Source organism: Rhagoletis zephyria, unplaced genomic scaffold (assembly GCF_001687245.7).
Source record: "Rhagoletis zephyria isolate East Lansing unplaced genomic scaffold, Rhagoletis_zephyria_1.1 Rzeph_scaffold_03759, whole genome shotgun sequence".
NCBI classification, from domain to species: domain Eukaryota; kingdom Metazoa; phylum Arthropoda; class Insecta; order Diptera; family Tephritidae; genus Rhagoletis; species Rhagoletis zephyria.
The window spans coordinates 10,606-32,807 of NW_016160842.1; the positions used below are offsets into that span (position 1 = coordinate 10,606).

Genomic DNA, 22,202 nt, shown 5'->3' on the forward strand with positions numbered 1-22,202 from the left:
AAGATTATGCAAATATTAATAAATTTTTCTTTCATGTTCGTCAGGCTTAGAGGCTCAGACATTATGAACAGTGAAGTGAGGGGTTCCAATTCACAGCAAATTTTAGGTATTTTGAGCAATATTGCGAAGGATGATTCTGAACGTCCAGAATACGATCCTAATGAACCAAGTTCTGAAAGCAAGGGTGCATTTCAGCCCCAATTTCATTTAAAATATAATATAAAAAACAACAACAACATCATGCGCATGAGGCTTGTATTATAAAATAAAAAGAACAATTACGATGAAGACTCCTTTAACAGTTTACATTTTAAATATTTTTAATAAAAAAAGTGCGTAGGTAAAAAAAAATACCAAGCACTGTAATGATTTTTGATCTGAAATTTTATTACATTGTTATACATATGGGAAAGAAAATACTCCGATATATTGTTTTCATATTCTGCCTTATCCTGAGTTTCACCTGAAAAAAAAAATCACCCGAAAATTTGTCATCCGCCCATAGTAAAACCATGGAAACCAAGAGTGAAAAGTGAACCGGTTCGGGGAAAATGAAACTCATGATAAGGCTGATTATTAAAGTGACAAGGCGGTTTATAATACTCACAATTTATGAAGCTTAAAAAAATTTTATTATCCGTCAAAAGTTGTTTTTTTGAAACTACCTTCTTTTTTGTATCATGGTAGGACAATGCCATTCGTATTTGACTTACAAACAAAATACGGGCAGGAATTTCAAAATTTCAATCCTGTTCGTGTGGAATATTTTATTTTTATCAGTATTTTTCTCTTAATCATAAATAAATATAATAAAATAAAATAAAAATATTTTTGTCGGTAAAATCTATGCCGCAAAGCGCAAAACAAATAAAATTGTACAATAGAAATACAATCTTATACCAACAAATAAAATTATCTTTAAAACTTTTTTTTTAAATATTCGACAAAACTAAAACTTGTTTCTTTGCACATATAAATATTTTATATGAAAATTATAACATAAAGGCACAATTAAATTATCTTGTTATAAACTAATGCAAATTTATAAAGTTTTTTGAATACAATTATAGGGGAAAACAATAAAGATCTACGTAGTATTGGTTTTTCATTTAACTAGTTTAGTGATTACCTTCCCTGTTTAATACTTTATTAGTTTAGTTAAAAAGAGATTACTTAAAGTTTGAGCAAAAACGAGTTAAAATATCCCACTCGTCACGTTAGAATACTCCCAAAGCACTTAGTTTTCACGAAAGATGTTTTTGTGTGGTAAAATATGAATTATATTAGGCTTATGTATTAGGCTTATATAATAGACTAGAAGTATTAAAAATTATTTAAATTTATGACCGGTGAGACATGTCCTTGTGACTGGTGCAAAGTAATTATGCATGAAGTAAAAGTTTCCATATGCAAAAATTGCAACTTCTTCGTATTTTCTGAAATATTTTTCAACAGATTAATGAAATGTAGCTATTTAAAAAGGGGTTACTGCTGAAATAGAAATAATTATAAAATGACCTTTTATTAAAATTTTTTTGTAACGGCACTAAAGGCTCGTTTACACTAATCTTGGAAGAATCGTCCAAATTTTTATAAAGTGTATTAACACAGCGAGCGATGGAGAAAGTTCACTCTCGACTAACTTTTGATGAAATACTGGTACCTCAGTGTGAAGATTCATCCACAATAGAGATGTGTACGGGCCGAAAAATTTGATTCCGGCACGACTTCAAGCGGGCAATGAAATTCCCACAAAACACGAAAAATATTGAATAGAAAGGACCCCAGATATCCGACAAGAGATTGAGAACCAAATGCACAATGCGTAGTTAAATACTGACGACAAGAGTTTAATTATCGATTTTAAATTCACATGCATGCTCTCTGTTGTGAGAGGATTTTAAGAGAAGCCGAAAAGTTATATATTAAAACTTTGTTCATCACATAAATATGTATATGTATGTATGTATGTATGTATGTATACTTAGCTCAACTCAGGCATGGAAAACCGAGGATCTTCAATATGTTGGAACGGCTTAATGATCATATGTTTACAAAAAAGGTAACTGAAAGCCGCCCGCCCCCTCCCTCCTCGTCCACTCAGGCAACGATTTAGTTACACTTTTCTTAACAACTCTGACAACCAATTGCGCAATTGAAATAGAAAAAATCGCACCTATTTATGAATTGATCGCATCTCATTTTACATGCAAATGCATTCTAGGCAAATATTTACAATTTATACAAACACTAAGTACATTCATACACGTAATGTACATACTATGTACTATGTATGTACATTAAGCCATTAGACTGCATCACCAAAAAAAAGTTGCGGTTTTTCCACCGGGATTTAAAATTTTTTTATATTTTATGACGTCCACCAAAATATTTCGGAAAAATATTAAGATTTAAGCGAGCTGGCTCGATTCGAAACTACCTCCAAAAATGGAGTTTTTCATGAATAAATATAGTTTCTTAAAGAACTTTTTGAAAAAAGTCCCCTCAGATGACAAAACAGATTAAGCGTAAAAAAGCTGCACAAAAATATTTAAAAATCTTTACTTTTTTCAAAGATTGATTTACGAAAAACTTTAATAACTGGGTAAAAACTATTCTGATTTAGACTTATGGGATCTTATTTCTGTCCAAAAAAAAAGTCATTCGCGTCCCAATTTTTTTTTTTTTTCAAATGCCAACACATCTTAATTCTACATTTCTCTTTCATCCTTTGAATAAATAAAAATAAATAAAGAAATAAAAAGGGTGAGAAAATACCTTTCCAATGATGACTCATAAGTCTAAATCGGAAGAGTTTAGGTTCAGTTATGCAAGTTTTTCAGCATCAAAAATCTGATTATTATGAGTCCGTTCAAAATTTTTTAAAATTTTTTACAAATACTTTTATTAAAATTTTTTATGATTAAACCGTTTTGTCATTTTGAGGGGATTTTTTCAAAAAAAAAAACTTTTTAAGAAACTATTTTTATTCATAAAAAACTCCATTTTTTGGCTGTATTTTCAAATCGGTCCAGCTCACGTAAATTTTAATATTTTTCCGAAATATTCTGGTGGAAGTCTTAAAATATAATAGATTTTATAATTCAAATGGAAACACAGTACCGATTTTTTTTTTATGGGGAGTGATGCAGTCTAATATACATAGTTATAGTGTATACATAGCACATATTTAGCATGCGTATTATACATACATATGTACATATGTAGGCGTATACATACGTCAACCACAAATACATACATACATACATACAAACAAATATACATATATTTTATGTTTATTTATAAAAAGGAATCCGTATGTGAATATACATATACTTATGGTCTATTGTTTTGCAATAAATATTTGCAATTTAAAGATAACGGTTAAAGGAAGTAGTTTGTATTTCATTCAAATGTTTAGAAAATCGGAGTTTGATAAATGAGCATATCGAAATAATACTAGTAAAATATGTATAGTGAGGCACACTAACAATTATACAGTGACCTTTTTATAATTTTTCTATTGCTTTTTATTCTGAATTTTTTTTTATAAATTTTTTATAAAAGTGCAGCTCAAACATCGCGCAAAAATTATAAAAAACTTTAATTTCTAAAAAAAATTTTGGTACACAGATTTGTAGCCTTTTAAATTTCAATATAATGAAATTATATATTTTTTGCTGACGGTATTGTGGCACTTTCTTCCATGCAAAATATGTGCGTTGGACAATTTTCTTATATAAGAGAAAATTCAAACCACCGTACAATGGAACCACAGCGGCCAAAAACTAATAAAAAACGATTAGCGAGTTATGAAAAAGGAATTAAGCAGATTCATAGAATTAGCAGATTCGAAATAACACAAAACAAAAAGAAAAAAATATTTTTGTAAAAAAAGTATTTTATATTACTTGTGAGGATATATATGTAACAAGCCAATGACATTGGTGACCAGTTTTTTAGTATATATGTGTCCAAGCATTGATTTAAATTTTTATATCTATAGAAAAATTTATGACAGTTTCACTTGAAGCTCTACATAATTTTGTGAGTATGAAATATTTCTGGTGCTTAATTTAAAAATGCATATTTAAAAAGGACCTACTTAGGAAAAGTTAGCATTAAATATGCGTGTCATTTATGCTTTTATAGTTAAAACCAGCGTATAATATGAATTTCATCAAAACATTTTCTATTTCCGCCCACAAGAGCTGTGGGCGTGGAGCTTGCACTTTATTAGTAAAATTTAATGGGCTACAAATCTGCATAGCAAACTTTTTTCTAAAAATTCTAATTAACCTCCACATTGACGCATACACTGAGCCAAAAGTACAATGGTTTTTTGTTTTTCAACCAAGTTATTGCTAGATTTTTTTCATGGTAAATACACCGATTGTAAGAAATGTGATTGAACTTGAACATTTGAAGACATTTCTAGCTGAACGTGCAGAGAAGCTTGCTGTTATTTCTCAGCTTCCGGCAGGTTTGGGTTCGAATGTCGTTAGAGGCAAGATATAATTTTATTCTGAAACAACGAAGACAATAGATTAAAATTGAACATTTGAGAACAAATTTACAGAACGGATATAGCTGAGTGTGTAGAGATGCTAGATGTTATTTTCTAACTTTCAGAAGGTCCGGGTTCAAATCCCGTCAGAGGCAACATGTTAAAATGATAATACAAATTTTTGTTTTGTGTTTCCAAAATGTGAAAAAGAATCTATGAGGTGCAAAGCAAAAGAAATACAAACGAAAAAATATATCAACAATGGAATTGTTAATGTTAAACCAATATCACTTTGATCCCTTTTCAAGTTTAAGTTTGGTATTATTAACCATTTTTGTTGTTGATTTTTTTCTCAGTGTAGCAGCAATGTTGCAAACAGGTTTTGAACCGAACCGTTTTTTATTTCTAAATAGCAAAACCGAACCGAAAACCATTCCAAAAATTGTTCGTCTCGGTATAAACTGAAAATATACTAAGCATTTTTCCAATTTTGTAATCCAGAAATTTGCCTAAAAATATAACCCTTATAGTAAAACTGCCAACAAATTCTTTGTTGTTGGCAACAAATCCTACACCAAGATTTTGAGTGTCAATCCAAAAAGTGTTTGTCTACTTGACTAGACTTACGACTTGAGCAAACCTCAAAAAAATTGTATTAAAGTTTTTGTTTAATTTCGACGTAAATTAGATAACTGTTTACATAATTTATTACAGACCATTTAAACAATAGTGCCTTTCACTATTTCTTCAAGTATGTATACCATTTCACTGTCCAAGTTCCTTGAAGTTATATTTTTTGTAAATTCTGTTTTAACCTCGTATCATACATTTTAAAAATATTTATTTTCTTTTAGTAGGATATAATAAACGGATTTTAAACTAAATATTTTTGATACTAACAACACTAAATATTGAGTACCCTTATTTCCCTTATATTTCCCAACAGAGGGTGAGCAAATAAGACATACCAATGTTAAACACTATACCTTTTTTGTTTTTTTACTTACAAAATTGTAGGTCTTCACACTTTCCTGACTATCTGGTTTATTGTTGTAAACAGAATAAAAATATAACCACATAACCAGATATCGTGATAACCAGACAGATGGCAACACCCACATTTTTGTTTTTTGCTGGTTGTAATTTAATTCTTGGAAATTCATTATGGATACTTACAGTATGAAACAACGTCTTAGGGCCGGTTTTTCAATGTCTGGTTATCACTACCACGCAGTTAAACATCATTATCGACGTTTTCGACATCATGCATATAACATGAGATCAATAAAGAAGTCGTCGTATTTAACCGAAGTTTCTATCTCCGATTTGTGCTAATCAGGCAGTGAACAATCGGCCCTTAAAATGATCGAAGCTTGTCAACTAGAAATTATTATGACGCAGCGAAATTATCGCCACAGCTTCCACAGCCTTCATGATAAGGAGATGGGTCGACCGTTTTGAGGAACGGAGTTCAGCGGCCAACCGCTCTGGAAGAGGTGGAAGCTAAGCGGCAGAGTGTTGCCAATGATCCATCTACCTCAATTCGCCGCCGTTTCACCCACGATAAAAACATTACAAGCAGACGTCAACTGTCTTTCACTGGTTTTACCTTATAATGTTTTTATCATGCTACTGGGCAATTGGGCATTTCCAGTACAACATTGAGGAGAATTTTAAAAATTCAAATTGTGCAGCACTGCTACCCCAAGACCACCAACAACGTGAAATTTTTGGGGAACGTTTGGTTTCAAATTACAGATTTCCCTTGACCACCTCGTTCGCCAGATTTAACAGCTATCGACTGGGAATATTTAAATAGTTAATAAACCAGAGACTACTAGACAGCTGAATATTCGAGTCAAAATACGCAGCCAGCAACCAGAAACATTATGTGGTGTAATGGAAAACGCACGAAAAAGAGACAATGTCTGTATCGAGCAAAATGATGGGCATTTGTCGGACGTAATTTTTCATACATGATTAATTAAAACAATGAGATTGTTCACACTTGCCTGGTTATCAGGTTATCTGGCTAAAAATTAATATTGTGTAGTGTATTTTATTGTTGAAAACTGAATAAAAAAATATAACTACATAACCACATAACCTGATATATACTTATTGGGTATTTGAATTGGATGTGAATTGCATAATATTCATTGTCATACTTTTATAATATTTGCATTCTTCACACTTAGTGTGGAATATTAATTTTTGTAATTAACAAAGCAAAGTTGTGATAATGTACATACATATGTATACATATATTTGAATTTTATCTCAATAACAAAGCCTTTTGTGTTTTATATATTATATAAATATGTATAGTATATGTCATACTATTCTGTCGCTTTTCGGAAATCAGTTTCAAAAATTAAAGTTGTATGGTGTGACTGCAACTGAGAGATTTCGGAAATATACTGCTCGCGTTGCTCTGGAAATTTTTATTTCTGCTGCAAGTGCTGTCTAACAAATCGAGTGTTGCCGCGTGGCGGCGATCGCGAATTTGCGAGAAATACTCACGAACAATTAAAAAAATATTAGTAATGCTTTTAGTTAATTATTTTGCGGAATTTAATTGTTTAGTTATAAATTATGAATTAACCTCCAAATTGAAAATAAATTTAATTATAAACAAGAGAAATAACAACCGGCAAAGCGGCTCACGGTTGCATTTCAGTATCGGGAAAGATTGACAGAAATTTATTCGCTGTGTGAACAGCCAAAAAGCGATTTCAGAAATTTCAGACGAAAAGTCGCCTTGGCCATATTTTTTTCTTTTTACCACAGATTGAAAGTGGCATAAGTCACTTCACACATTTTGTGCTTAAACAACCGGTTACTTGGAACCAAATGCACCTGAAAATTGTTCTATCGTCATAGACGAATTGCAAAATCCTTTACTTTTGATTGATGATTTTCAACGAATAACGCACGCGTTCAGATACAAGTGTCCGGCCATTTAAGCACCAGAAGTATGAGTGACTTAGATATAGATTTCGGGTTTTTCCGAATTTGTCGCTATTATCTGGAATCTGTTTAGGTAAAGAGTACTAAAGTACGCGGGGTAAAGGCGTTATTCTACTAATCCAAATCCAAAGTCAACCCAATAACTCAAAATTGATAAATTTCCACATTCATGCTTCTGGCATAAGTGTGTATGTATAATAGGGTGGGCCAAAAATGCATGTGAAAAAGTAAAGTCGGAATTTTTATGCTCTCACCCCCTAGGATAGTTCTATACCGAAAAAAGGTATCCCCTTATTTTTTCTTATTTTGAAATCAAAAAATGTTTAGAGGTCGCTCAAAGCGCCCAAAGCTTTCCATGCATTTTATATGAGGAAAAAACAACTTCTCGTAGAAATAGTATTGAATAGTTAAAAATCAATATTTTTCTACCAGAAAACTCATATTTATCTACATGAGATTCCCAATAATAATACCCAGTTGTTTATTTAACCATTTTTTCATCGCAACTATAATTTATGGCGGACCTATAAAAACCCACAAAAACCCCGAAAAATACAATGGGGCTGCAAATAAAAAATCGTTAGTATTAAAAAATGGTTAAATAAACAATTGGGTAGTATTATTGAAAGTATCCTGAAGAGAACCAGAGTCTTCCGATCGACAAATATTGATTTTCAAGAATTCTGAGCATTACAATTCCTACTTCGCTGTTTTTGGACCACCCCAATGTATAAGCATATGTGTCTAAACGTCATATAAAGTAGCTTAACCTCCCGCACACCTAAGGGTTTTTATTATGTAGGAACGATAAATAAAAAACAAATGAAAACAAGGCAAGATTGCTACTAATTTATCGGTAGTAAAAAGCGGCTTTACATTGAAGGCATTGCCTTGAGAGGCGGTATTTTCTCTATCTATTCTACAAATCTGTTTTTTTTTTATAACGATTTTACGATTTTTATGCATAAATCTCGATGCCTGGAGTTCAAGGTTACCAAAACTCATTTTGCCGCAACGCAAAGTGCTGCCTAAGTGGGCAAAAATGGAGATGGTATTTTTGTAAAGGTAATTTATCCACTAAAAACAATTCAAGAGAAATTTTGCTATGATATCAATTATTTGCCGCCAGGAAGCCACTAAAGTCAACCAATTTTATACTAAGAATTTTAATCAGAGCATAGCCATGCGTAAGCTCATCACGGAAATAAATGTTGAAAATACATTCTTTGAAATAAAATGGTAGTTTGACTTTTTCCATATATGTATGTATGTGTGTATACAGCAGAGAACTACAAGAATAAAAATTAAGTTTTTTAATCGCGTTTACGATTAACTGCTGAATCAAACTTAATCATGATTAACTGTAATCAGATTGAATTAAACCGAACTAACTAATTGATTAAAAAATCAATCGATTAGTGCCAACACTGATATGTACATAAATACATCTCGTTCCGTTTCTAGGCTTACTCTACGCAGATACGAGGTTACCGCCGAAATGGGCCGACATATTTTATTCTCAATTTTAAAAATTGTCTAAATTCTTTTTTAGCACATCTGGCCACCAGTTTATATATAGTTTTGCCAGATAAAAATTGGAACATTGAACCTGAAACCAGAAGCATATATGAATAGGTACATACTTACATATATCTATATGTACATACATGGTCGTCCATACTTATTTATGTGTGTTTGTATATACAATGCCGTTCAACTAAATAGGTTCAAAAAAGTTGATTGACATATCATTAACTAACTAATAGTACTTCCCGATTATAAGAGCTGTCCAAAATGCACGACTTATGACGCATATTACAACCGAAGAAATTATATATGTACATGAAAGAAAACTTGCATATTGAAAAGTATTCCCATATTTTATCTAGATATATATTGTCAAAAGCAGCTCATTTGCCGGTTAGGGCTCGATAAGTTTAACTGTAATTTTTCCGCACTTCGTGATGCATAGATTTGTTGCGGTTTTTTTCTGACAATATAAAAAATAATGTGAACGCAGTTAAAAATATTTTACTTTGACTCTGACATGCATTCTAATCAATTATAATTAGCAAATAAGCAAACTACATAATAAATTAGTGTTTTGTTTGTTAAGCATAGTACTCTGTTTCATTTCACGTGAATAAGTTGTCAAAATAAGTATACAAATTGCTTTTCGTGAAATATGTGTGAAATTTCTCAATATTTTCACGACGAAGTTGTATTCCGTTCTCGAATAATCTTGAAATATGTTGGCAAAATGTTTTCCCTATGTAAGTATGTACATATGTATGTGCGTATGGACATGAATATACTTTGAGCTATGTGAAATTTGGCAAGTTATAAATTTTATACATTTTAATATTTGTTGAATATTGCGAAATTAAAAAAAAAAAAAACGTTGGTAAAGGTAAGTTTATGTTAACACGAATGAACTTCTCTTGGCCTCCCGACATTTTTGACAATTAAGTTCACGTAAAATTTTTACGTTGAAAGAACTGACGAATTTACCGAGGTAATTTCACGCCAGTGAAAAAAGTACTAACCGTTAAATAAATTAGTTCGAAGTTAGTTGACCCGCAAGAAGGGGACATATTATTAATAAAATGGTATACATATATGCATTGCAGTAAAATTTATGTGGCTAAAATTATGAACCAGTTCAGTTGAGGGAGAGTGTACGTATGAAGTATGTACATGTGGATGTGTATGTCCCTATTTATTTTTTGTATACAGTTATTGCTGAAGTAGACAAAATATGATGTAAAAAAGCCTTACACTGGCCAACAAAATTTTGCAGCATGGCGTTTGAGAGCTGATCTAGCTTTTAAATTATTCAATTGGCTCTAGTTTTCGAGATATTTGGGATTAAAGCTGTCGAAAAACGCATTTTTATTAAACTTTTGTAATATAACTTTTTGTAAAATAACGATGTAATGTCGAACAGCATAAAAAAATCGTATATGTACAGTATGGGTCATATCAATAGCACCGCCATTTTAAAGTGATATTGCTTCCCACTTATGTATATATATATTTTTTTGTTTTTGAGAAGTTTTAATAAAAATACAGTTCCTTTCAGAAGTGTTAGAATTCTTTGAGCATACAGTTTTATATTCAATTTTAGTGCAATAATGTATAAGTTTCAAGCGGCTAAAAATTACCGTTGATTTTTTAGATTTTTTTTGTCGCATAATTTATTTTTATATGGAAGAGTTCGGCAACCATTCTTCAAAAGTAATAAGTAAATATAAGTCTGAAGCAATATCACTTTGCAATGGGGGGCTAATGTTAGCACCGATACTTTATATCGCCCTTTTTTCCCAAGGGGCAAAAATAAAAATTATAGCGGTATTCACAAAAGTAAGCAAGTGGCTTGGCAGTCTGGCAAACGAGCAGATTAGCTCAAGCAATCATCATCTGCTCTTTTGCCAGAGTTGCCTGGCCATTTGCTCGATTTGGTGAATGCCACTTACATATGTGTTTCACAAACATTAGGCACAAAAATATTTTTTTATAAAAAATGTGCCGAATGCGACCATAAATATCCTCCTATTTTTCATCATCGTTAGTCCCGGGATTTGGATATTCATTACTTTTTAACAACTTAAATAGAAAAAGATAGCCTTTTTATTGTTTGAGAAGCTCTCCTACCATAAAATAAATAATAAATAAATAGGTATGAAACCTACTTGTTTATTTAAAGTGGCGTTTTTATTTTTTCTCTCTGATGTCAGGATTTATTTTAAAGCACTTTGTAATTTCAAAAATATGATTAATTCCAAAATTTTAAAAATTCAATGTAAAATATAAGTATGGGTACCAAATGGAAGAGGAAATTTCTTTAGAATTTAAAAAAATTAAAATTTTTTAGATTCACAAGGACGAATAGGGAATATTTTAAGCTGATAAAATTAGAGGGACGAAATTCACGGATATTATCGAGTTTATATAAGTCCTTAACATATAATTTTTTCAAAATCACATATTGCGAAATATCAAGGATAAAATTTTAAAAGGACATTTTCAATACTTACCAGTCCTCCTGCACCAAAAACATGAATCTGTTTAAATTCTACGGGATTTCCACTTTAATTTGATGCTTATACTTCTTCTGCAAGCACATTTCTCTGAACTTTTTAAATAATTTTTGAATTACTGATGTCAGTGTGAAAAACTAAAAACGCAATTTTACTATATTTGACCTATGGTTTCGCGAATATATTGATATTCGTGTTTAAAATTTACTATCCGACATTTATAAAAAAATATTAATTACTAAATAAAAAAAGAAATATAGCTAATACTGGTCAAGAAAAGGAGTTTCTATTATTGCCATCAGTGAAAATTACAAATCCCGAAAATCCCGGGATTATTTGCCAACAATTCCGGGATTTTTGGGACCTTACCATTCCTAGTGTATACATATAATCAAAAAGAACAAATTTTCGAAATATTTAGAAGTTAAACTGAGCTTCTAAAAGAGAACTGGTACGAAAATTAAATAAATTTGATCAAAAAATGCAATTCCTCGTCTATATCTTTTTACAGAAATTAAAAAATGCCAAAAATCGGTTTTTTACACTCACACATATCAAAAACCAGAGCCAATTGAATAATTTGAATATCAGATTCTGATTCATCGGAAAGAATAATATAAGGACCAGTAGTCCGCTGGTTGTGCCGTATGCAGTTGTTAGAATTTTGTTGGGCTGTGTTATCAATAAAGCATTGCCGCACTTAAACGCCGGCCCCCAAATACTTTCCAAATAAGTTTGTGTGTATGTATGCTTACTACATATGTGCACAAACTATACACATACAAATGTGCTTATACAAAAGGCTGATTAAATATAAGCCCGCAAAGTTCTTGAAGCAGTGCGTATTCAGCCAAAGGGGTACGATTTGACGAGAAAAAGACTCATAGGAAAAAAGACAATGGCTTCCTAAAACTTAGACAAAAAAAGCAAAAAAAAAAAATGTATCTGAACTTTACTAAAATATCATATTAAACTTGGTTAACTTGAGAGAGAGTAAACTAATACAATACATATAAGAGAAAATTTCTGGTGAATGGGCCACTGACAGATGACAATTGGTGCTTGAATGGCATGGACGGACACTTCCATGTGAGCTTTTTTGAAGGGGTGTAAACAAATTAGTCTTTTTAGATTGTCGAAAACAGATAATAGTTTTGCATTCGATGCAGGAGAATTTAATGCGTACATATGTGTGTATGTATTTTTTTTTTTTATTCTCAATGTCCATAAAACCCCCTTTTGGCCGCCCTTGTTCATGTAGCGAAATATAATTTATTTTTAAGCAATCATAAATAAACACCACATATGTATTTATGTATGTATGAACACATAAAAAGAAGATACATACGTATGTACGTAGATATGTATTTAAATATGTACGCATGTGCTTATGTACATACATATGTATACACATATGACGCCTTTGTATCTACCCAGTAATAAACTTTCCGAATTTTGCAAAAAATTCAAACAATTTCAAACGCAAATCACATTGTTTTTTTACTCTTCTCGTTTGACGATAGCCCCGTCCCTCCAATAGGTGGAATTTATGCAGCCGGTATAAAAATATTTTGTTAGTCGTATCTGTGCAGATGTTCAAATAACATTCTAGCTAAATTAGTGATTCATCTAAATATAAATTTCCTAAGATAGTACTTATTTAGCTTTTAATTGCTTAGTTCTGGATTGTGTAATTCTTCTTTCAATTCCACCCACTTTTGTTGTCTAATGGGTACTTTAGCGCCAGCATACTGCAGTGCACTTAAGTAAAAGTGTGCATATGCATATGCAGGTAGATATGTGCATACATACATACATACATAAATGCATATGAATATGTATGTACATACATATATAAAAATTTCAAATACTGCAAATTGTTAATTCGCGATCGATGAATGAGCGCGATCAGTGACGTCTATATTTAGCGAAATAGCGGTTTGTTTACTGATATTTTTTTTTTTACATACATAATGTTCTTAACTTGATAGATTACAACAACGCAGACGCAGGCACGTGTATAATAAGCATATACGAGTGATCGGTAACAAAATTGATGGGAGCAGTGGCAATAGAATCAGCAGCAGCAGCAGCAGCAGCAGCAGTGAGGGTAGTAGTGACGACAAACAATATGATTATAGTATTAAACAAAAATGTGAGACTCCGCCGTCCTAGTGATCGAAATAACTACGACTGCATGCCAGTTTGTCTTAGCAATGGGTGGCAGCATGTACTGTCGCACCTGTGCAGCAATTCCTGGTCACACAGCCGACAACAAAATGATCGACATTTTCGCAAACGCTAAAATAGTTACACTTTTAAATACTCTGAAGGAATGGAAATTGAATATTACGCCGGGTGATCACTTGCCCCATAGTATTTGTGAGAAGTGTGAATTGGCGCTAATGCAAATGGATAAATTTAGAGTACAAGCATTGAATGCTAAAACGTACCTGCAATCGCAATTGCTTTCGTTGGAGACGACGACGACTGGGTATGCGGACGCAATCAGCGACAATGAAAATGACCTTCAAGCTGAAACAAATTGCGGTGGAGTGAAGACGTTCAACGAGGAAGCCATACTGGGCACATTCTCAACAGTATTAACCGAGATCAAAGCTGTGCATGTGGATCAAGAGTTATCGAACAATACTACTGCAAGCACAAACGAGAAAGAGAACGAAGAACAATTGAATAGCTTAGAATCGGGTTTGATTGCAGTCAACGGGCAAACCGGTGAGTTATCGTTTGATTCGAATATTGAGTCTAGCAGACCACCCGATTTTCAGGTAGTACTAATTGAAGAGGAGGAGCACATAGAATTACAGTGGATTAATGAAGACGAAAATGCTGTCGAGAAGGGAGTTCAAATAACAGATAATGAAAGTTCCGAATGCAGCGAGCACATGGGAGAGTTCGAAGCACAATTTGACATCAATAATAACTCAGCAGACACTACGATATCTGAGCATATGATTTGTAATAGCATAAAGCGACTCCGAGGTAAAAGTGAGCTATCAGAAAAAGGAGGAGAAGTCTTTTTAGTTAATAATATTCCAATTGAATCGCAAGAACCCATAAGACGATCAATTAAATTGAACAAACATTTTGAAAAAAATGAAGGTAAAGAAAAGTCTTGTACAATTTCACAAAATCATAAAGGTGAAGAAAATCGTACTACAGAAATCCAAAAGTACAATGTACTTTCCGATGTTTATACATTGTCAACATCTGGCGATTTGGAAAAGACTAATCAACTCTCATTGGGCTTCACACAAACCCTAAATCAAATGTCAGCCCCTACGTTCGATGCAATGGATTTCACGGCAGAACATCAAGCGCAAATAAATGAATTTGAAGCATTGTTAGCTGCAATAAATAAACAAGTGGCTTCGTTTGAATCTAGCAAAGAGCCAAATATGTATTCGATCGATGAATTACAATCAGTGCTAATGAGTGACCTTACACTACAGATGATCGACGCAAATGTAAACATCTTGGAAGAAGATTTACAAATAGACGAATTTGAGTCATTGCTGGCATCAGTTGATGAACAAGCTTCCACATTGGGATCGATAAGATCGTCCAAGAGAAAGACAGAACCGGATGAAGCATCTGCATCCACAGATCCAAAAACTGAACCTTCAAAGGAATTGGCAAACACTGTAAAAATATTCCCTCATCATTCTGACATGGAAAAAAAGGAAACAACAATACATACGCCTATGTGCGACAAAAAAAATATCGAGCCAAAAACTTCGGACACGTGCGCAACGGAGCTGCTATCTAATGTTACACTTTATGCCCACGATCAGATATTGCCAAATGTTGTAAAACGCATAGATTGTGTTGATAATGCATCAAACGAATCTCATAGAAATGCAGATATTGAAGATTTGTTAGCCGAAGCTAGTATGCGCAAAAATAAAAACGGATGTGATGACAACGGAAATACGCCTCCGCTGATCAATAAGGCCCAACACAAAATTTTCACTGTGCACGCACGTTCAGATAAGAAACTTTCAAATAAATTTCGTTGTCGCCTGTGCGTGTACAAAGTATCCGAACAGCCAGCCTTCGATACTGCAGAGCTCCTCGAGGAACACATAGCATCAATACATGATGACAAAGAGCGCCCATATAACTGTCCTGATTGCGCGGCGCGATATCGAACCCGTAGCGGCTGTGTAGCACACATAAATGCCATACATCTCAAAAAAGGCGACAGCTGCGAGTTGTGCGGCAAAGTTGTTGCCGGCGGATCTGGCCAAATGCGCATGCACATGGAGCGCAATCACACACATGGAAACTACACCTGTGAAATTTGTAACCTGGAGCTGAAAAATGTTTCACTTTATAATTTTAAATATCACAAGAGGTGGCACAATGAAGAGAAATTATGGCGCTGCGAACTCTGTGAGAAAGCATTTGTAACGCGCACTCATCTGATGGCACACAAAGTAAAACACACGCGCCAGGGCGAATTTCTATGTACACGATGTGGAAAGAGTAAGCAAAAACTGCAACTCTCTTATTATTTTTGTTATTGATTTTTGTAACTACATTTTTTAATAGTTGCAGCTTTCAGATACAAGTTAACCTCTTGGTACAAAATCTAAAAGCTAATACTTAACATAATAGATATACATACATATATATGAGCAAATCTCTCGAGTTGATACATTTTTCGACACATGAAAATACGCAAAGATGTTTTGTATGAAATATGAGCAGAAAAGCGTATTACTCAAGTGTACGTGGCGTATGAGTAACTTTCTTTCCTGCTCAATTTTCATACAAAAAAAATCTTTGCTTATTTTATTTGACCACTTATTACTTCTTTATTGACTTGATTTTTTTTTGTAACAGAACAGGTTTTACAGTTATATTTTTTTCATTTCTTCATTAAAAAACAAAAAGGGGAATGATTAATTAATTTGTCAGAAACTATCACTCCTATCGGAAAGTGATGTATATATGGTTTATGGAGAATTTTATTAGCTTTGATTTGACGTATCTTATTTTAAGATTGTTAAATTGGTTCGTAAGATATACATACGTGTTTAAGTGGAACCCCTTTTGGTTTTAATCTGAATAACGGCAAATTGATTTTCGGGATCACCGAGCAATTCTACATAAAAAATTGGATAGTGGCATCCATTGAATATTTTTGCTGTAAACCAGTGATACTATACCAGCAAGGAAAGACACGTATATATGTATGTCACCGCTGAATACGAAAGACGATTTCGATTCCATTTCATATCCGGAAACCGTCCGAAAATCACATTATTTGAAAACAATTTTATTTTTATTAAATATTTACTTTGCTACATATGTACATATGTATGTACGTTTCCGCTGCGGCTGAGTGGTTAGAGGTGGGTACTACCACTCCGTAGGACCTGGGTTCGATCCCTAGGCTGTGCTAGATATTGTAGAGTTTTCTATTAGCGGTCATCCCCCGGCAAGCAATGGCAAACTCCGAGTGCCATGAAAAATATTCTCATAAAAAACCATTTGTCGTTCGGAGGCGGCATAAAACTCTAAGTCCCTCCATTTGTGTAACATCAAGACGCCCACCACAAATTGGAGAAGCTCGGCCAACCACTTAACAAAAGTGTATTTAAGTATGTATGTATGTATGCATACTTATATATTCTGGCTATAGCTTTCATAGGATCCCAAGTTCGATTGGCGTTATAGATATAAAGTTTTTATTATTACATTACATACATACATAAATACCTATTTATGTATTTACACGCAAATGTTGATTTTGCTCTAATGCGACTACCTGTTTGATATGCCTTGATTTTAATTTCAAAACAAGTAAAAAAGTCTAAGTTCGGGCGGAGCCGAACATTAAATACCCGGCGCAAGTATTAAATATATGTTTTTTCACCTTTCTGAAGCCTACCGCTAGATGGTAAATTAGCGTCCTTAAATTTCAAAAAATTGAATTTTCAAGCATTTATGAAATTTACTGTTATATGAAAAGCGGCCGTAATTTTAGTCCGATTTCAATAATTTTCAACGTTTTGCTTATATGTGGCAAGCACAATAACCACACCGAGTTTGGTACAAATTGGTAGAACGGTTACCGATATACATATATGTGATCATAAGTGGGCGGTGCCACGCCCATTTTCCAAAATTTTACCATAAACGTATTTCTTGGTAAAGAATTGTTGCAAGCATCAATTTTGAATAAATTAGCTTTAATATTTACTGATTTATCGAAGATTTCGTATTTCTCGAAATTACCGTTATATGGGATGTGGGCGTGGTTATTGTCCGATTTTAAAAATTTTCGGCCATTTGGTATGTTATGCGAAGGCCAACAACTGTGCCAAGTTTGGAAGAAATTGGTGCAGCGGTTACCAAGATATACACATGTAACCATAAGTGGGCGTGGCTACGCCCATTTTCCAAAAATTTATAATATTCTTATTTTTCGTCTAAAAATTATTGTAAATATCAATTTTGAGTGAATTATCTTCAGTAGTTACTAAAATATCGCAGTTTTCGTATTTCTGGAAATTACCGTTATATGGGAAGTGGGCGTGGTTACAGTCCGATTTCGCCCATTTTCAATACCAACCTACCTTGGATTAAGGGAAACCTACATACCAAATTTCGTTGAGATATCTCAATTTTTGCTCGAGTTATCGTGTACACGGACAGACGGACAGACGGACAGACGGACAGACAGACAGACATGGCTTAATCGATTTCTTTTTTCATCCTGATCATTTATGTATACATTTGTCTATATCTATCTCGATTCGTTTTGGCTGTTACAAACAACCGTTATGTGAACAAAATTAATATACCCTTGTGCACAAGTGCGCTCGGGTATAAAAATCTAAACAAACGATTCAAAGTTCGTACAATTTTATTAAACCAAAAAATAGTTGCAATCCCGTATTCCTCGGACTAAAACTAGTAAAACTGTCAAATAATAAAAATTCGCTCAGAGCGAGAGAGTAACATTGAAAAGTACAGGATCGCCTTCTAGTAAAAAATTGTAACTTCTGTCAACTTCAACATAACCTCCAAATTTTGGTTGTAAATATTTGCTTATTTTGTATGTAAACCAGGGCTGCAAACCACTCCAAAAAACGGGGCGGTTCGGTTCAGTGGTTCGAACCAATTAGAAAAAGCTTGTACCGGTTAAAGAACCGGTTAATGAGTATTTCTGTTCGGTTCGGTTCAAATTTTTAATTTTTTCTAATACCAAAGGATACAAATATTGAAAAATATGATAAATCTACGTTTATTCAGATCCAATTCAAATATCCATATGTATAGTGGTGGAAAAACAAATAATTGCGCGACATTTTTAAAATTTTGACGATTTTTCATATTTAACGTTTATTGTTCTAAGTATAGTGCATCTTCTAATAAAATCCGAATAGATCCAAGTTTACAAATTTGTGCAAAATTCTTCAAAGTTTCATCTAACTTGCAAACTTTTTAATAAGAATTTCTAGAAAAAGTTCTTAAGTTTTAAGTTGATTTTTGGCAATTTTTTCACGGATTTTCTCCCATACAGATTTTCTTCCGACAAAATTTTTGCATGAAAAAATTAGTAATACACTCAACAAAAAAATTGTTTAAAATCAATGTGATCAATGCGAATTAGAAAAATTTTGATAAACTTATTTAAGGCCGCTGTGGTGTAGTGGTAAGCAGTGGGCGCTCCACCCCGCAGCACCCGCGTTCAAACCCTGCTTAAAGCAACATCGCAAAAAATATAGAAAACGTTTTTTTCTTAACAGCGGACGTCCGTCGGCAGGTAATGGCAAACCTCCGAGTGTATTTCTGCCATGAAAAACAGCTTCTCATAAAAATACAATCGCCGTTCGGAGTCGGCGTAAAACTGTAGGCCCCTCCGCTTTGTATGACAATTTCAAGGCGCACGCCACAAGTCGGAGGAGAAGCTCGGCCAAACACTAACATATGTGTAAGCGCCAATCTATTATTATTATTATTAATTAAGGTTTGGACAATCGCGAGTCTAGTCGAGTAGACCAAAACAACACACTCAGAATTTTGAATTCACACTCAAAATCTTGGCTTTATGTTGGAATCCTCCTTTTCGGTAGGTTGGAGCTTACACTAGGCCTTAACCTCATATGTACATGTATACCTCTGGTCAAAATAATATGAGTGCGATATTTGACTATTTTTCTTTCCTTTCTTTAATAACCATATATAACAACAACCATATCCAAACTTCAAACTTCGTCCGAAAATTAGAAAAAATCTACAAAATTTAAACGAACATTGTAAATATTCGAAATGAAATACCATTCATCCATTTTTGAGCGCCACTGTAAATACTCCTTATACATAAGTACATAACATCGGAAATGCTTTTTTTTTAATTTCAATACCCTATCCCCTAATTTTATTCGTTTTTATGAGAAATATTATTGCCTATTATTATAGATTTTTTTTTAATTAATCAATTAGAGGCCGCAACCTGTCGATTTAGGTAAGAAAATACGATTTTGTAGATTTATGAGTTTTTGAATGACTATTTTTGATTCGATTTCAAAGATCTAATATGATCTGAGAAGAGGATATATAGACCTTTAATTGGTTAAACATTCAAGTATACGTCAATTAATTATATCCAAAAGCAACCAGCTTGATATAGTTTACCACAATGAAAATAAAGCTAAATAACATAAATAAATAATAAATAAATTAATTAATTTCAAATATTTTAACTTGTTTCTCTCTTAAGTGAACTTAAATAGATATTTATTTCAATGATTTTATATCTTCGTAGGCACGCGCAGTAAATGGGAACTTCGTGCACACCTCTATGCCATTCACGGGGAGGGTGAAGCCCCGCTAAAATGCAACTACTGTGATGAAAGTATTAACGCTAAAAAAAAAAAAAACAAATTAATCAACAAAGCACTGGTTAAATTATTCCTATTTATTTTCAGAATTTACACAACATATTCAAAAACGTGCTCATCTGGAGCGTTACCATCCCATTGAGTTGGCCAAACGCACTGTGCCTTGTCCAAAATGCGAAAAGCAATTCTCCACCGACATCAATCTTCACAGACACATAAAACAACACCATCAACAAGGTAATGAGGCTGAGCGTCTCTCAGAGCCTGACCCCTCTTCTCCACCGCAATATGAAGGCTTTATGTGCGCACATTGTCCGCGTAAATATCGCTCCAAATATGCGCTCATCAAGCACCTAGGAGTACATGCTGTGATGGCAAATCGACCATATTCATGTCCTGATTGCGCCATGCACTTTAAGCATTTCTCAGAATTAGATCGGCATGATTTGCAACATCACGCTGATGTGCGCCCCTATAGATGCGAAAAATGTCCGAAAGCGTTCTCTACAAGAACAGCTCTTAAAATTCATGGTCAAGTTCACGAGGGTGCGTATATTAGTTAATCGCAGTTCTTATCAGTGATTATTTTACTTTTATGTGTTCTTCTTTTTTTAATTAGTAAAAGGTAGAAATTTTCGTTGCCCGGATTGCAATCAACGTTTCAAATTCGAGAAATCGTTGAATTTGCATCGCATTTCCCACAAGACTATGCGGCACAGTTGTGATATTTGTAATAAATCCTATATACGATTGACACAGCTAAAGAGTAAGCATTAATTTTTGTATATATGTACGTACATACATTTTTAAATATTTTTATCCTTCCCTATGATATATTCCCGCAGCCCATAAAAAGCGTTTCCACAAAGTAACAAGCGCATCAGAGGAAGAATAAAATAAAAACCAACACATTCTGTTTGATGATTCAGAGGTCGTAGTTTATGTAAATTCCCCGATTCCAAAGGCCTAAGCAAACCCAATAGCAATATGGAAATTAAGCCTTCAACCTACTAATATAGGCGGGCAATGTGAACTGAGCATTTTAAAAACTGAAATCTCTTCAGGGGAGCCAGCAAGTTGTGGATAACAGTTGAATCCCTCTCAAGCCCGGCACCGCGCAAAGACAATGCGCGCAGCGAGAGAGAAACAAAGCCGGCCGCATAAAGCTACTATCTATAGCACATCGATTCCGCTAACAAGACACACCACCATTATTTACTAGTAAAGCGATATAAGCTGCGTTGAACAACGCTAAACGTTCCAATAGTGTCCCTATTCTCGTTGATCATATCATTAAACAAGTAGTTTTTAAGCAAAAAAAAAAATACCGACTTCAATTCTTATATAAAAATTTAAGATTATCGTTGATTTCTTCATGATCCTATGATCTGATTTAAACCAAATTAATATGGGACCACCTTTAAAAAAATAATTATAGAAATCAGTTAACATGGTCCAAAGTTATGCAGGAACATACAAAATATATATATATATATATATATATATATACAGTGGTCCACAAAATAATAGGAGTGCGTTATTTCGGTCAGTTTTTGCTATTTGCCTTTTGTTTATTTAATGTTTATTATTTTTATACAAAAGTCAAGCTGGGTATACAACAAACAACGGAATTTTTTAGCAGCTTGAAACTTGCACTTCTTCAGACTAGAATTAAATGGGCTACAAAACTGCATACCAACATATTTTCTAAAGATTCTGGTTAAATAGTTTGAAATTTTGGTGAAAATTTGCAGAATTTTTATAATTTTTGTACAAACTTGAAAATGTAAATTTATATGGTGTTTG

General features: G+C 33.2%; 1 protein-coding gene across 1 annotated transcript; it reads left to right on the top strand.

Moving 5' to 3' along the window:
- Positions 1-12,872: 12,872 nt before the first annotated feature.
- On the top strand, positions 12,873-21,752 carry LOC108369596 (gastrula zinc finger protein XlCGF48.2-like). Its single transcript, XM_017624731.1, has 5 exons — positions 12,873-16,026; positions 20,321-20,410; positions 20,484-20,942; positions 21,016-21,162; positions 21,242-21,752. The coding sequence occupies exons 1-5, from the start codon at positions 13,734-13,736 to the stop codon at positions 21,289-21,291; spliced, it is 3,039 nt and encodes a 1,012-aa protein (XP_017480220.1). The 5' UTR covers positions 12,873-13,733; the 3' UTR covers positions 21,292-21,752.
- The last annotated feature ends 450 nt before the right edge of the window (positions 21,753-22,202 follow it).

What these genes read in the sequence shown, in the direction of transcription:
- LOC108369596 (XM_017624731.1), top strand. Translation starts at nt 13,734, where the DNA reads ATGGGTGGCAGCATGTACTGTCGCACCTGTGCAGCAATTCCTGGTCAC. An exon ending in ATGCAACTACTGTGATGAAA is followed by an intron (nt 20,411 to 20,483) that starts GTATTAACGCTA and finishes ATTTATTTTCAG; the next exon opens with AATTTACACAACATATTCAA. An exon ending in ACGATTGACACAGCTAAAGA is followed by an intron (nt 21,163 to 21,241) that starts GTAAGCATTAAT and finishes ATATTCCCGCAG; the next exon opens with CCCATAAAAAGCGTTTCCAC.